Source organism: Oncorhynchus mykiss, chromosome 1 (assembly GCF_057628025.1).
Source record: "Oncorhynchus mykiss isolate SJ-2025 chromosome 1, ASM5762802v1, whole genome shotgun sequence".
Taxonomy (NCBI): domain Eukaryota; kingdom Metazoa; phylum Chordata; class Actinopteri; order Salmoniformes; family Salmonidae; genus Oncorhynchus; species Oncorhynchus mykiss.
Window position 1 is genome coordinate 37409532 of NC_143022.1, and position 17054 is coordinate 37426585.

The following is a 17054-nucleotide window of genomic DNA, read 5'->3' on the forward strand; positions in this document are numbered from 1 at the left end:
CCCCTGGCCAAGCATAGACTCAGGGGTCAGGGGAGAGATGTCACTGTCAGGGCCCCTGCAGCAGACAGGGCTGATGTGTGGAGACAGAGTGATGGATGAAGTCTACCCCTGCTCCTCCCTCCATCCTCATCCTCCTGCTCCTCCTCATTCTTAAGAGTGGGGGAGGAGAGAGGGAGATGAGAAGAGGTGGCTGGAGGTGTGAGGGGGAGGGGGTAGACAGGAAGGGGGAGTAGGATGGAGGGGAGAAACAAGGGTATGGTGATAGAAAGGGAGAGAGGGTGAAAGAGAAGGGAGGGGGACAGTGAGGGAATCACGTGATCGTGTAGCAGCTGCATGACTGAGAGGGCTGTTCCTGGAGGAGCGAGAACAAGACTGAGAGAACGAGAGAGAACGAGAGATAGAGAGAGCAAGACAGAGAGGGAATGAGAGAGAGACGGAGCGTGAAGAAGAAAGAGGGAGAGTGTGAAAGGGAAAGAGAGCGTGAGAGAAAAGATAATGCCAGCAGGAAGAACAGGGAGCCGGTGAGTGTTGTTTGTTATGTCCTAGTGTATGTGTGCCTGGTGTGGTGAGCATGTGTATCAGTGTGTATGTATTTTTGTGAGAGAGAAAGAGACCCAGTGAGTGAGAGAGAGAAAAGATAAACAAACCAAAGCGAGCATGGAAGGGGGAAATATAGAGGCAGTGTGTGCATTCATGTTCGTGTGAGTTATTTTGCTAAATAAGCTCAAGAGCTTGTTAGAGAAACACAGAGAGAGAGAGAGAGAAACAGAGAGACAGAGAAACAGAGAGACAGAGAAACAGAGAGACAGAGAAACAGAGAGAGAGAAACAGAGAAAGAGAGAAACAGAGAGAAACAGAGAGAGAGAGAAACAGAGAAACAGAGAGAAACAGAGAAACAGTGTGAGTGAGAGAAACAGAGAAACAGATAGAAACAGTGTGAGAGAGAGAAACAGAGAAACAGAGAGAGAGAGAAACAGAGAGAAACAGAGAAACAGTGTGAGTGAGAGAAACAGAGAAACAGTGTGAGAGAGAGAAACAGAGAAACAGAGAGAGAGAAACATAGAAAAAAAGAATCAGAGAGAGCGAGAGAAACAGAGAGAAAGAAAGAAACAGTGTGTGAGAGAGAAACAGAGAAACAGAGAGAGAGAAACAGAGAGAGAGAGAAACAGAGAAACAGTGTGAGAGAGAAACAGAGAAACAGAGAGAAAGAGAGAAACAGTGTGTGAGAGAGAAACAGAGAGAGAAACAGAGAGAGAGAAACATAAATAGTGTGAGAGAGAGAAACAGAAACAGAGAGAAACAGAGAGAAACAGTGTGAGAGAGAGAAACAGAAATGGTGTGAGAGAGAGAAACAGAGAGAAACAGTGTAAGAGAGAGAAACAGAGTTAGAGAAACAGAGAAACAGAGAGAAACAGAGAGAAACAGAGAAATGGTGTGAGAGAGAGAAACAGAGAAAAAGAGAGAGAGAAACAGAGAGAGAGAAACAGAAAGAGAGAGAAACAGAGAAATGGTGTGAGAGAGAGAAACAGAGAAACAGTGTGAGAGAGAGAAACAGAGAGAGACAGAAACAGAGAGAAACAGAGAAACATGGAGAAACAGAGTAAAAGAGAAACAGAGAGAAACAGAGAAACAGAGAGAAACAGAGAAACAGAGTGAAAGAGAAACAGAGAAACAGAGAGAGAGAGAAACAGAGAAACAGAGAGAGAAACAGAGAAACAGAACAGAGAGAAACAGAGAAACAGAGAGAGAGAGAAACAGAGAAACAGAGAGAAACAGAGAAACAGAGAGAGAAACAGAGAAACAGAGAGAGATAGAAACAGAGAGAAACAGAGAGAGAGAGAAACAGAGAGAAACAGAGAGAGATAGAAACAGGGAGAAACAGAGAGAGGGGGGCTAAAGGAGTGGGAATAGGAGAGAGAGAGAGGATGTGGCGATGTCTCAACTCACATGCAGCTGTAAGGATCTGAGTGTGTGTGTCTGTCTCTCTGTCTGTCGAAGTGGTGTGGGGGTGGGGCGGTAGAGTGTATGATGCTTGGGTTAAATTCAGTGCTAATAGCTGTATGTGGGTCACTGGGAGGGCAGTGGGGGAACACTAATAATGTTAGTGTGTGTGTGTGTGTGTGTGTGTGTGTGTGTGTGTGTGTGTGTGTGTGTGAGCGTGTGCGTCTATGCGTGTGTGTGTGTCTGCTTGCGTGTGTGTGTGTGTGTGTGTGTGTGTGTCATTGTCACGGCTCTGACAGACTAACCTGACCTCTGACCTTATACTTGACCTCAGTTCCTTCCTATCTCTCAGAGCCGTCACACACGCACTGTTCTATTATGATAGAGAGAATCCAAAGAGGCTAAATATTCCTCATTTCACTTTTTTGTCCTCTTTCCAGGTATGAACCATGAGTCAAAGTCGCGGTCATTAGGAATGATCTCCACTGCAACTCGCACCACGGCGACGGTCAGCCCTCTTACCCCGCTAGCCAACGGGAGTGTGGCTGCTCACTCCGGATTCGCTGCCGCTCTCCGTCAACTGGCCAAACAGGCTGAAGACCCAAGAGGTTAGCACAGTGACCCCCGCCTCATCTTACCTCAGGACAGACAATATCATCTATACAAAATCCATCCATCCATGTTTGTGTGTTAGCTCCTAATGCAGGTAATTACCTGCTATTACATACTCCCTCTCACCCTCTCTTTCCTTCTCTCTCACTCCCACTCACTCTCTCACCCTCTCTTTCCTTCTCTCTCACTCCCACTCACTCTCTCACCCTCTCTTTCCTTCTCTCTCACTCCCACTCACTCTCTCACCCTCTCTTTCCTTCTCTCTCACTCCCACTCACTCTCTCACCCTCTCTTTCCTTCTCTCTCACTCCCACTCACTCTCTTTCACTCTCTTTCCTTCTCTCTCACTCCCACTCACTCTTTTGCCTTCTCTCTCACTCCCACTCACTCTCTCACCCTCTCTTTCCCTCTCTCTCACTCCCACTCACTATCTTGCCCTCTCTTTCCTTCTCTCACACTCCCACTCACTCTCTCACCCTCACTTTCCTTCTCTCCCACTCACTCTCTCACTTCTCTCTCACTCCCACTCACTCTTGTCCTCTCTTTCCTTCTCTCTCACTCCCACTCACTCTCTCACCCTCTCTCTCACTCCCACTCACTATCTCGCCCTCTCTTTCCTTCTCTCTCACTCCCACTCACTATCTCACCCTCTTTCCTTTTCTTTCACTCCCACTCACTCTCTCACCCTCTCGTTCCCTCTCTCACTCACACTCTCTCTCACCCTCTCTTTCCCTCTCTCTCACTCCCACTCACTCTCTCACCCTCTCTTTCCCTTTCTCTCACTCCCACTCACTCTTGTCCTCTCTTTCCCTATCTCTCACTCCCACTCACTATCTCACCCTCTCTTTCCCTCTCTCTCACTCCCACTCACTTTCTTGCCCTCTCTTTCCCTCTCTCTCACTCCCACTCACTATCTTGCCCTCTCTTTCCTTCTCTCTCACTCCCACTCACTCTCTCACCCTCTCTCTCTTTCTCTCTCACTCCCACTCACTATCTCACCCTCTTTCCTTTTCTTTCACTCCCACTCACTCTCACTCCCACTTACTCTCTCACTTCTCTCTCTCTCCCACTCACTCTTGTCCTCTCTTTCCTTCTCTCTCTCTCACTCCCACTCACTCTCTCACCCTCTCTCTCACTCCCACTCACTATCTTGCCCCTCCTCACCCTCTCTTTCCTTCTCTCGCACTCCCACTACTCTCCTCTCTTTCCCCCTCTCTCACTCCCACTCACTATCTTGTCCTCTCTTTCCTTCTCTCTCACTCCCACTCACTCTCACCCTCTCTTTCCCTCTCTCTCACTCCCACTGACTATCTCACCCTCTCTTTCCCCCTCTCTCACTCCCACTCACTCTCTCACCCTCTCTTTACTTCTCTCTCACTCCCACTCACTCTTGTCCTCTCTTTCCCTCTCTCTCACTCCCACTCACTCTCTCACCCTCTCTTTCCTTCTCTCTCACTCCCACTCACTCTCTTTCACTCTCTTTCCTTCTCTCTCACTCCCACTCACTCTCTCACCCTCTCTTTCCTTCTCTCTCACTCCCACTCACTCTCTCACCCTCGCTTTCCCTCTCTCTCACTCCCACTCACTATCTTGCCCTCTCTTTCCTTCTCTCACTCCCAATCACTCTCTCACCCTCACTTTCCTTCTCTCTCACTCCCACTCACTATCTCACCCTCTTTCCTTTTCTTTCACTCCCACTCACTCTCACTCCCACTTACTCTCTCACTTCTCTCTCACTCCCACTCACTCTTGTCCTCTCTTTCCTTCTCTCTCACTCCCACTCACTCTCTCACCCTCTCTCTCACTCCCACTCACTATCTCGCCCTCTCTTTCCTTCTCTCTCACTCCCACTCACTATCTCACCCTCTTTCCTTTTCTTTCACTCCCACTCACTCTCTCACCCTCTCTTTCCCTCTCTCACTCACACTCTCTCTCACCCTCTCTTTCCCTCTCTCTCACTCCCACTCACTCTCTCACCCTCTCTTTCCCTTTCTCTCACTCCCACTGACTCTTGTCCTCTCTTTCCCTATCTCTCACTCCCACTCACTATCTCACCCTCTTTCCTTTTCTTTCACTCCCACTCACTCTCTTTCCCTCTCTCTCACTCACACTCTCTCTCACCCTCTCTTTCCCTCTCTCTCACTCTCTCACCCTCTCTTTCCCTTTCTCTCACTCCCACTGACTCTTGTCCTCTCTTTCTCTCTCTCTCACTCCCACTCACTCTCTCACTCTCTCTTTCCTTCTCTCTCACTCCCACTCACTATCACCCTCTCTCTCACTCCCACTCACTCTCTTGCCCTCTCTTTCCCCCTCTCTCACTCCCACTCACTATCTTGCCCTTTCTTTCTCTCTCTCTCACTCCCACTCACTCTCTCACCCTCACTTTCCTTCTCTCTCACTCCCACTCACTATCTCACCATCTTTCCTTTTCTTTCACTCCCACTCACTCTCACTCCCACTTACTCTCTCACTTCTCTCTCTCTCCCACTCACTCTTGTCCTCTCTTTCCTTCTCTCTCTCTCACTCCCACTCACTCTCTCACCCTCTCTCTCACTCCCACTCACTATCTTGCCCTCTCGTTCCTTCTCTCTCCCTCACACTCACTCTCTCACCCTCTCTTTCCTTCTCTCTCACTCCCAATCACTCTCTCACCCTCTCTTTACTTCTCTCTCACTCCCACTCACTCTTGTCCTCTCTTTCCCTCTCTCTCACTCCCACTCACTATCTTGTCCTCTCTTTCCTTCTCTCTCACTCCCACTCACTCTCACCCTCTTTTTCCCTCTCTCTCACTCCCACTGACTAGCTCACCCTCTCTTTCCCTCTCTCTCACTCCCACTCACTCTCTTGCCCTCTCTTTCCCTCTCTCTCACTCCCACTCACTCTTGTCCTCTCTTTCCTTCTCTCTCCCTCCCACTCACTATCTTACCCTCTTTCCTTTTCTTTCACTCCCACTCACTCTCTCACCCTCTCTCTCACTCCCACTCACTCTCTTGCCCTCTCTTTCCTTCTCTCTCCCTCCCACTCACTCTCTCACCCTCTCTTTCCCTCTCTCTCACTCCCACTCACTCTCTCACCCTATCTTTCCCTCACTCCCACTCACTCTCTCGCCCTCTCTGTCCCTCTCTCACTCCCACTCACTCTCGCCCCTCTGTCCCTCTCTCACTCCCACTCACTCTCGCCCTCTCTTTACCTCTCTCTCACTCCCACTCACTCTCTCACCCCCTCTTTCCTTCTCTCTCCCTCCCACTCACTCTCTCACCCTCTCTTTCCCTCTCTCTCTCTCTCACTCCCACTCACCCTCTCTTTCCTTCTCTCTCACTCCCACTCATTATCTCACCCTCTCTTTCCTTATCTCTCACTCCCACTCACTATCTCACCCTCTCTTTCATTCTCTCTCCCTCCCACTCACTCTTGTCCTCTCTTTCCCTCTCTCTCACTCCCACTCACTATCTCACCCTCTCTTTCCCTCTCTCTCACTCCCACTCACTATCTCACCCTCTCTTTCCCTCTCTCTCACTCCCACTCACTCTCTTGCCCTCTCTTTCCCTCTCTCTCACTCCCACTCACTCTCTCACCCTCTCTTCCCTCTCTCTCACTCCCACTCACTATCTCACCCTCTTTCCTTTTCTTTCACTCCCACTCACTCTCTCACCCTCTCTCTCACTCCCACTCACTCTCTCACCCTCTCTTTCCCTCACTCCCACTCACTCTCTCGCCCTCTCTGTCCCTCTCTCACTCCCACTCACTCTCGCCCTCTCTTTATCTCTCTCTCACTCCCACTCACTCTCACCCCATCTTTCATTCTCTCTCCCTCCCACTCACTCTCTCGCCCTCTCTGTCCCTCTCTCACTCCCACTCACTCTCGCCCTCTCTGTCCCTCTCTCACTCCCGCTCACTCTCGCCCTCTCTTTACCTCTCTCTCACTCCCACTCACTCTCTCACCCCCTCTTTCCTTCTCTCTCCCTCACACTCAATCTCTCACCCTCTCTTTCCCTCTCGCTCTCTCTCACTCTCACTCCCACTCACTCTCACCCTCTCTTTCCTTCTCTCTCACTCCCACTCACTATCTCACCCTCTCTTTCCCTATCTCTCACTCCCACTCACTATCTCACCCTCTCTTTCATTCTCTCTCCCTCCCACTCACTCTCTCACCCTCTCTTTACTTCTCTCTCACTCCCACTCACTCTTGTCCTCTCTTTCCCTCTCTCTCACTCCCACTCACTATCTCACCCTCTTTCATTTTCTTTCACTCCCACTCACTCTCTCACCCTCTCTTTCCCTCGCCCTCTCTGTCCCTCTCTCACTCCCACTCACTCTCGCCCTCTCTTTACCTCTCTCTCACTCCCACCCACTCTCTCACCCCCTCTTTCCTTCTCTCTCCCTCCCACTCACTCTCTCACCCTCTCTTTCCCTCTCTCTCTCTCTCTCACTCTCACTCCCACTCACTCTCACCCTCTCTTTCCTTCTCTCTCACTCCCACTCACTCTCTCACCCTCTCTTTCCCTCTCTCTCACTCCCACTCACTATCTCACCCTCTTTCCTTTTCTTTCACTCCCACTCACTCTCTCACCTCTCTCTCACCCCCACTCACTCTTGCCCTCTCTTTCCCTCTCTCACTCCCACTCACTCTCGCCCTCTCTTTACCTCTCTCTCACTCCCACTCACTCTCACCCCTCTTTCCTTCTCTCTCCCTCCCACTCACTCTCTCACCCTCACTTTCTCTCTCTCTCACTCCCACTCACTCTCCCGCCCTCTCTTTCCCTCACTCCCACTCACTCTCTCGCCCCCTCTGTCCCTCTCTCACTCCCACTCACTCTCGCCCTCTCTCGCCCTCTCTCTCACTCCCACTCACTCTCACCCCTCTTTCCATCTCTCTCCCTCCCACTCACTATCTCACCCTCTCTTTCCTTATCTCTCACTCCCACTCACTATCTCACCCTCTCTTTCATTCTCTCTCCCTCCCACTCACTCTCTCTCCCTCTCTTTCTCTCTCTCTCACTATCTCACTCTCTTCCATTCTCTCTCCCTCCCTCTCACTCTCTCACTCTCTCTTTCCTTCTCTCTCCTTCCCACTCACTCTCTCACCCTCTCTTTCCCTCTCTCTCACTCCACTCACTATCTCACCCTCTTTCCTTTTCTTTCACTCCCACTCACTCTCACCCTCTCTTTCCCTCTCTCTCACTCCCACTCACTATCTCACCCTCTCTTTCCCTCTCTCTCACTCCCACTCACTCTCTTGCCCTCTCTTTCCATATCTCACTCCCACTCACTCTCTCACCCTCTCTTTCCCTCTCTCTCACTCCCACTCACTATCTCACCCTCTTTCCTTTTCTTTCACTCCCACTCACTCTCTCACCCTCTCTCTCACCCCCACTCACTCTCTTTCCCTCTCTCACTCCCACTCACTCTCGCCCTCTCTTTACCTCACTCTCACTCCCACTAACTATCACCCCTCTTTCCTTCTCTCTCCCTCCCACTCACTCTCTCACCCTCTCTTTCTCTCTCTCTCTCACTCCCACTCACTCTCTCGCCCCCTCTGTCCCTCTCTCACTCCCACTCACTCTCGCCCTCTCTCTACCTCTCTCTCACTCCCACTCACCCCTCTTTCCATCTCTCTCCCTCCCACTCACTATCTCACCCTCTCTTTCCTTATCTCTCCCTCCCACTCACTATCTCACCCTCTCTTTCCTTATCTCTCACTCCCACTCACTATCTCACCCTCTCTTTCATTCTCTCTCCCTCCCACTCACTCTCTCTCCCTCTCTTCCATTCTCTCTCCCTCCCACTCACTCTCTCACTCTCTCTTTCCTTCTCTCTCCCTCCCACTCACTCTCTCACCCTCTCTCTCACTCCCACTCACTATCTTGCCCTCTCTTTCCTTCTCTCTCCCTCCCACTCACTCTCTCACCCTCTCTTTACTTCTCTCTCCCTCCCACTCACTCTCTCACCCTCTCTTCTTTCTCTCTCACTTCCACTCACTCTCTTGCCCTCTCTTTCCTTCTCTCTCTCTCTTTCCCTCTCTCCCTCACACTCACTCTCTCACCCTCTTGTCCCTCTCTCTCACTCCCACTCACTCTCTCACCTCTCTTTACTTCTCTCTCACTCCAACTCACTCTTCTCCTCTCTCTTCCTTCTCTCTCCCGCCCACTCACTCTCTCACTCTCTCTTTCCTTCTCTCTCAATCCCACTCACTCTCTCACCCTCTCTCTCACTCCCACTCACTATCTTGCCCTCTCTTTCCTTCTCTCTCCCTCCCACTCACTCTCTCACCCTCTCTTTCCTTCTCTCTCACTCCCACTCACTCTTGTCCTCTCTTTCCCTCTCTCTCACTATCTCACCCTCTTTCCTTTTCTTTCACTCCCACTCACTCTCAACATCTCTTTCCCTCTCTCTCACTCCCACTCACTATCTCACCCTCTCTTTCCCTCTCTCTCACTCCCACTCACTCTCTTGCCCTCTCTTTCCCTCTCTCTCACTCCCACTCACTCTCTCACCCTCTCTTTCCCTCTCTCTCACTCCCACTCACTATCTCACCCTCTTTCCTTTTCTTTCACTCCCACTCACTCTCTCACCCTCTCTCTCACTCCCACTCACTCTCTTGCCCTCTCTTTCCCTCTCTCTCACTCCCACTCACTCTCACCCTCTCACCCTCTCTTTCTCTTTCTCTCTCTCTCACTCCCACTCACTCTCTCATCCTCTCTTTCCCTCACTCCCACTCACTCGCTCGCCCTCTCTGTCCCTCTCTCACACCCACTCACTCTCGCCCTCTCTTTACCTCTCTCTCACTCCCACTCACTCTCTTGCCTTCTCTTTCCTTCTCTCTCACTCCCACTCACTCTCACCCCCTCTTTCCTTCTCTCTACCTCCCACTCACTCTCTCACCCTGTCTTTCCCTGTCTCTCACTCCCACTCACTCTCACTTTCCTTCTCTCTCACTCTCTCACCCTCTCTTTCCTTCTCTCTCACTCCCACTCACTATCTCACCCTCTCTTTCATTCTCTCTCCCTCCCACTCACTCTCACCCTCTCTTTCCTTCTCTCTCACTCACTCCCACGCACTCTCTCATCCTCTCTTTCCCTCACTCCCATTCACTCTCTCGCCCTCTCTGTCCCTCTCTCTCACACCCACTCACTCTCGCCCTCTCTTTACCTCTCACTCCCACTCACTCTCTTGCCCTCTCTTTCCTTCTCTCTCCCCTCACACTCACTCTCTCACTCTCTCTTTCCTTCTCTCTCCCTCCCACTCACTCTCTCACTCTCTCTTTCCTTCTCTCTCCCTCCCACTCACTCTCTCACCCTCTCTCACTCCCACTCACTATCTTGCCCTCTCTTTCCTTCTCTCTCTCTCCCACTCACTCTCTCACCCTCTCTTTACTTATCTCTCACTCCCACTCACTCTTGTCCTCTCTTTCCCTCTCACTCCCACTCACTATCTCACCCTCTTTCCTTTTCTTTCATGCCCACTCACTCTCACCCTCTCTTTCCCTCTCTCTCACTCCTACTCACTATCTCACCCTCTATTTCCCTCTCTCTCACTCCCACTCACTCTCTAACCCTCTCTTTACCTCTCTCACTCCCACTCACTCTTGTCCTCTCTTTCCCTCTCTCTCACTCTCACTCCCACTCACTATCTTACCCTCTTTCCTTTTCTTTCACTCCCACTCACTCTCTCACCCTCTCTTTCCCTCTCTCTCACTCCCACTCACTATCTTACCCTCTTTCCTTTTCTTTCACTCCCACTCACTCTCTCACCCTCTCTTTCCCTCTCTCACTCCCACTCACTATCTCACCCTCTTTCCTTTTCTTTCACTCCCACTCACTCTCTCACCCTCTCTGAGGTTCTGCATTGGAGATGACCCGATACCAACGGTGTCTGAGCAACCCATCAAGAGCCTGGGTAGATGGTACAACGAAAGGCTCAGGGATAAAGATCAAGTGCAGCAAGTAAGGCAGGACATCGCCGACGGTCTTGAGAAAATCAACAAGACCCTACTGCCTGGGAGGCTCAAAGTTTGTGTGAACAGTTTGGACTTCTCCCCCGGGTAATGTGGCCACTCACCGTCTATGAGGTCCCAATAACAACAGTGGAGAAGATGGAGCGAACCATTACCTCATACGTGAAGAAATGGCTGAGTGTCCCACGATGCTTGAGTAACATCGGCCTCTATGGCAAAGGGGTCCTTGAACTACCTCTTACAAGTCTAACGGAGGAGTACAAGTGCTCTAAAGTAAGACTTCAGATGACATTGAAGGACTCCAAAGACCAGACCATTAGCAAGGCTGCACCTCCCCTACAAACTGGACGGAAATGGACATCATCCAAGGCTGTGCAGCAAGCAACATCAGCCCTGAGACACCAAGACATTGTGGGGAATATCCAGCAAGCAACATCAGCTTCATCATAAGAGCTGTTTATGATGTGCTTCCATCACCAAAAAATCTACATCAATGGTATTGGCCTGAGGACTTGACCTGACCCCTCTGCCCAGCTCCAGCGACTCTCAGGCATATAATGACAGGTTGCAAGACCAGCCTCTCACAAGGCCGCTACACCTGGAGGCACAATCAGGTCCTCAAGAGCCTGGCTGCAGCACTTGAGACCAAGAGGAGTGCAACCAATTCATTACCTCCAAAAACAAGCAATCCCGTCAAAACAACAACATTCATCCGGGAGGGACAGAAAAGGCCCAAGTATCCTCCTACAAAGCCAGAAACTGGACACTAGCTATGGCCCTCGGGACTGGAAGATGCTTGTCGATATTGGCCAGCAACTAATTTTTCCACCTGAGATTGCTTCTACCAACCTTAGGCCAGACATGGTACTCTGGTCCCCTTCACGAAAGGCTGTGTACATCATAGAGCTCACAGTCCCGTGGGAAAACTCTGTTGAAGAGGCCTACGAGCGTAAGAAACTGCGTTACACAGAGTTGGCAGCAGACGCAACTCAGCGTGGCTGGAATGCAAAAGTCTGGCCAGTTGAAGTGGGATGCAGAGGATTCGTGGCTTCTTCCACCATCAGGTTGCTGAAAGAACTTGGAATCCATGACAGGCTCTGCGGCAGACCGTCAGAGCAATTTGATGGCAAATCTCATGCGAGTGCATTCCATCTATTGGCACAATGGACAGTTTTTAACATCTCGTCCCGTGTTTTATGATTCTCACTCCCACTCACTCTCTTGCCCTCTCTTTCCATCTCTCTCACTCCCACTCCCTCTCTCACCCTCTCTTTCTCTCACTCCCACTCACTCTCTCACCCTCTCTTTCTTTCACTCCCACTCACTCTCTCCCCCTCTCTTTCCCTGTCTCTCACTCCCACTCACTCTCACTTTCCTTCTCTCTCACTCTCTCACCCTCTCTTTCCTTCTCTCTCACTCCCACTCACTATCTTACCCTCTATTTCCTTATCTATCACTCCCACTCACTATCTCACCCACTCTTTCATTCTCTCTCCCTCACTATCTCACCCTCTCTTTCCTTATCTCCCACTCCCACTCACTCATCCCACCCTCTCTTTCATTCTCTCTCCCTCCCACTTACTATCTCACCCTCTCTTTCCTTCTCTCTCACTCACTCCCACTCACTATCTTGCCCTCTCTTTCCTTCTCTCTCCCTCCCACTCACTCTCTCACCCTCTATTTCCTTCTCTCTCACTCCCACTCACTCTTACACCCTCACTTCTCTCTCTCACTCCCACTCACTCTTGTCCTCTCTTTCTCTCCCCTCTCTCACTCCCAATCCACCATCTCACCCTCTTTCCTTTTCTCTCACTCCCACTCACTCTCACCCTCTCTTTCCCTCTCTCTCACTCCCACTCCTATCTCACCCTCTCTTTCCCTCTCTCACACTCCCACTCACTCTCTCACCCTCTCTTTACTTCTCTCTCACTCTTGTCCTCTCTTTCCCTCTCTCTCACCCTCACTTTCCTTCTCTCTCACTCTCTCACCCTCTCTTTCCCTCTCTCTCACTCCCACTCACTATCTCACCCCCTCTTTCCTTATCTCTCACTCCCACTCACTATCTCACCCTCTCGTTCATTCTCTCTCCTCCCACTCACTATCTCACCCTCTCTTTCCTTCTCTCTCACTCCCACTCACTATCTCAACCTCTCTTTCCTTCTCTCTCACTATCTCACCCTCTCTTTCCTTCTCTCTCCCCTCCCACTCACTATCTCACCCTCTCTTTCCTTCTCTCTCCCTCCCACTCCCTCTCTCACCCTCTCTTTCCTTCTCTCTCCCTCACACTCACTATCTCACCCTCTTTCCTTTTCTTTCACTCCCACTCACTCTCACCCTCTCTTTCCTTCTCTCTCTCACTCCCACTCACTATCTCACCCTCTCTTTCCTCTCTCTCACTCCCACTCACTATCTTGCCCTCTCTTTCCCTCTCTCTCACTCCCACTCACTCTCTCACCCTCTTTCCTTTTCTTCACTCCCACTCACTCTCTTGCCCTCTCTTTCCCTCACTCCCACTCACTCTCTCACCCTCTCTTTCTCTCTCTCTCACTCCCACTCACTCTCTCACCCTCTCTTTCCCTCACTCCCACTCACTCTCTCGCCCTCTCTGTCCCTCTCTCACTCCCACTCACTCTCTTGCCCTCTCTTTCCCTGTCTCTCTCACTCCCACTCACTCTCACCCCCTCTTTCCTTCTCTCTCCCTCCCACTCACTCTCGCACCCTCTCTTTCCCTGTCCTGTCACTCCCACTCACTCTCACCCTCACTTCCTTCTCTCTCACTCTCTCACCCTCTCTTTCCTTCTCTCTCACTCCCACTCACTATCTCTTTCCTTATCTCTCACTCCCACTCACTATCTCACCCTCTCTTTCATTCTCTCTCCCTCACTATCTCACCCTCTCTTTCCTTTTCTCTCACTCCCACTCACTATCTCACCCTCTCTTTCATTCTCTCTCCCTCCCACTCACTATCTCACCCTCTCTTTCCTCCTCCTCACTCACTCCCACCCACTATCTCACCCTCTCTTTCCTTTTCTCTCACTCACACTCACTCTCTCACTCTCTCTTTCCTGCTCTCTCCCTCCCACTCACTCTCTCACCCTCTCTCTCACTCCCACTCACTATCTTGCCCTCTCTTTCCTTCTCTCTCCCTCCCACTCACTCTCTCACCCTCTCTTTCCTTCTCTCTCACTCCCACTCACTCTCTCACCCTCTCTTTACCTCTCTCTCACTCCCAGTCACTCTTGTCCTCTCTTTCCCTCTCTCTCACTCCCACTCACTATCTCACCCTCTTTCCTTCTCTTTCACTCCCACTCACTCTCTCACCCTCTCTCTCACTCCCACTCACTCTCTTGCCCTTTCTTTCCTTCTCTCTCCCTCCCACTCACTCTCTCACCCTCTCTTTCCCTCTCACTCACTCCCACTCACTCTCTCACCCTCTCTTTCCCTCACTCCCACTCACTCTCTCGCCCTCTCTGTCCCTCTCTCACTCCCACTCACTCTCGCCCTCTCTGTCCCTCTCTCACTCCCACTCACTCTCTTGCCCTCTCTTTCCCTGTCTCTCTCACTCCCACTCACTCTCACCCCCTCTTTCCTTCTCTCTCCCTCCCATTCACTCTCGCACCCTCTCTTTCCCTGTCTCTCACTCCACTCACTCTCACCCTCACTTTCCTTCTCTCTCACTCTCTCACCCTCTCTTACTCCCACTCACTATCTCTTTCCTTATCTCTCACTCCCACTCACTATCTCACCCTCTCTTTCATTCTCTCTCCCTCACTATCTCACCCTCGCTTTCCTTTTCTCTCACTCCCACTCACTATCTCACCCTCTCTTTCATTCTCTCTCCCCTCCACTCACTATCTCACCCTCTCTTTCCTTCTCCCTCACTCACTCCCACTCACTATCTCACCCTCTTTTCCTTTTCTCTCACTCACACTCACTCTCTCACTCTCTCTTTCCTTCTCTCTCCTCCCACTCACTCTCTCACTCTCTCTTTCCTTCTCTCTCCCTCCCACTCACTCTCTCACCCTCTCTCTCACTCCCACTCACTATCTTGCCCTCTCTTTCCTTCTCTCTCCCTCCCACTCACTCTCTCACCCTCTCTTTCCTTCTCTCTCACTCCCACTCACTCTCTCACCCTATCTTTACTTCTCTCTCACTCCCAGTCACTCTTGTCCTCTCTTTCCCTCTCTCTCACTCCCACTCACTATCTCACCCTCTTTCCTTCTCTTTCACTCCCACTCACTCTCTCACCCTCTCTCTCACTCCCACTCACTCTCTTGCCCTCTCTTTCCTTCTTTCTCCCTCCCACTCACTCTCTCACCCTCTCTTTCCCTCTCTCTCACTCCCACTCACTCTCTCACCCTCTCTTTCCCTCACTCCCACTCACTCTCTCGCCCTCTCTGTCCCTCTCTCACTCCCACTCACTCTCGCCCTCTCTGTCCCTCTCTCTCACTCCCACTCACTCTCTTGCCCTCTCTTTCCTTCTCTCTCCCTCCCACTCACTCTCTCACCCTCTCTCACCCTCTCTCTCACTCCCACTCACTCTCTTGCCCTCTCTTTCCTTCTCTCTCACTCCAACTCACTCTCTCACCCTCTCTCTCACTCCCACTCACTCTCTCGCCCTCTCTGTCCCTCTCTCACTCCCACTCACTCTCGCCCTCTCTGTCCCTCTCTCACTCCCACTCACTCTCGCCCTCTCTTTACCTCTCTCTCACTCCCACTCACTCTCTCACCCTCTCTTTCCTTCTCTCTCCCTCCCACTCACTCGCTCACCCTCTCTTTCCCTCTCTCTCACTCCCACTCACTCTCTCGCCCTCTCTGTCCCTCTCTCACTCCCACTCAATCTCGCCCTCTCTGTCCCTCTCTCTCACTCCCACTCACTCTCTCGCCCTCTCTTTCCCTCTTTCTCACTCCAACTCACTCTCTCACCCTCTCTCTCACCCCCACTCACTCTCTCGCCCTCTATGTCCCTCTCTCACTCCCACCCACTCTCGCGCTCTCTGTCCCTCTCTCACTCCCACTCACTCTCGCCCTCTCTTTACCTCTTTCTCACTCACTCCCACTCACTCTCTCACCCTCTCTTTCCTTCTCTCTCACTCCCACTCACTCTCTCACCCCCTCTTTCCTTCTCTCTCCCTCCCACTCACTCTCTCATCCTCTCTTTCCCTCTCTCTCTCTCTCTCACTCCCACTCACTCTCACCCTCTCTTTCCTTCTCTCTCACTCCCACTCTCTCTCACCCTCTTTCTCTCTCTCTCTCTCACTCCCACTTACTCTCTCACTCTCTTTTTCTCTCTCTCACTCCCACTCACTCTCTTGCCCTCTCTTTCCTTCTCTCTCACTCCCACTCACTCTCTCACCCTCTCTTTCCCTCTCTCTCACTCCCACTCACTCTCTCACCCTCTCTTTCCCTCTCTCTCCCTCACACTCACTCTCTCACTCTCTCTTTCCTTCTCTCTCCCTCCCACTCACTCTCTCACTCTCGCTTTCCTTCTCTCTCCCTCCCACTCACTCTCTCACCCTCTCTTTCCTTCTCTCGCCCTCACACTCACTCTCTCGTTCTCTCCCTGACTATCCCTTATACTAACTCATTTATACTATCCCTCTCTCTTTCACTCATCTCTTCCATTTGTTTTTCCGGCATCTCTTTCCCTCTTCCTCTCTCTTTCTCTCTCTGTGGATGAGCCCCATTAGCTGATTTTGTGTGTTTACGTGCATGCGTGTGCATGCTTGTGTGTGTGTGTGTTGATTAGTGAGACATCTAATTTTTATAGTAATGGCTTTCTGATGGCCTTTTTGTTGTGAAATTCCCCCCATCTCTCTCTCTCTCCCCTAGGTTCTTCTCCCAATAGTGAGTCTCCAGTCTCCTCTCCAGCCACCAGTCTCAGTTCTCCAGTCAACACTCCTAAGAGGGGGTTGTCAGGACCACTCCAGACCCCAATTCGGGGACACGGCCTTCCCTCCACCCCTTCTGTAGTCACTATCGCCCCCACTCCCACCAAGAGCGGCAGCATTCTCTGGAGAGGAGAAGGGCGCCAGGTAAGAAGTAACACACACAGCACCTTAGAACTCTTCTCTTCACTCCTCCACTTTACTCTGTCTTTATCTCTTTATCTACCCCCTCTCCCTTCTTTTCCTGACGAGGTTATACAGGGGGTCAATGAGCCATGGCGTCATCTCCCTCTCGCTTTCTCATTTTTTCTCCCCCTTATCTTCTCTGTCTTTTTCTGTCTTTCCCCCACCCCACCTGCTACCACTTCCACCATTAAAGAAATAGTCCCAACGTTTATCCAAGTCAATGTGTCAGAATCACCCATCCCTCTCATCTCTATTTCTGTCCCCATCTCTGCTTCTCTCTGAGAGAGAGGGTAAAGAGGGAGTCACCCAGTGGGCCCATACTGGAGAGAAAAAGCAGTAGCTGTAGACGCTGTCTCCAATTGTTATATTTCCGGATTGTGTGTGTGTGTGGTGTGTGTGTGTAGTTTGAGGGAGCTTTGTGTACATTTGCTTTTGTCCCAAGACCCCTCTGTGTATGTGTGTTTGTATTTAAG

At 51.1% G+C, this 17054-nt stretch overlaps 1 protein-coding gene across 4 annotated transcripts in view; it reads left to right on the forward strand.

Moving 5' to 3' along the window:
* LOC110522073 (genetic suppressor element 1) overlaps positions 1–17054 on the forward strand; it is a 56953-nt gene that overhangs the window by 28507 nt on the left and 11392 nt on the right. The window contains exons 1-3 of one of the 4 annotated variants that reach the window (XM_090230173.1): positions 359–521; positions 2382–2647; positions 16340–16542. Coding sequence is in view for 2 of the 4 variants with exons in the window: in XM_036976702.2 (XP_036832597.2) it covers positions 2382–2549; positions 16340–16542 (371 nt within the window). In the remaining 2 variants the exon portion in view is untranslated. Of the gene's footprint in view, positions 1–358; positions 522–2381; positions 2648–16339; positions 16543–17054 lie in introns of those variants that run through there. The other 3 variants (XM_036976714.2, XM_036976702.2, XM_090230169.1) reach the window with 3 other exon arrangements.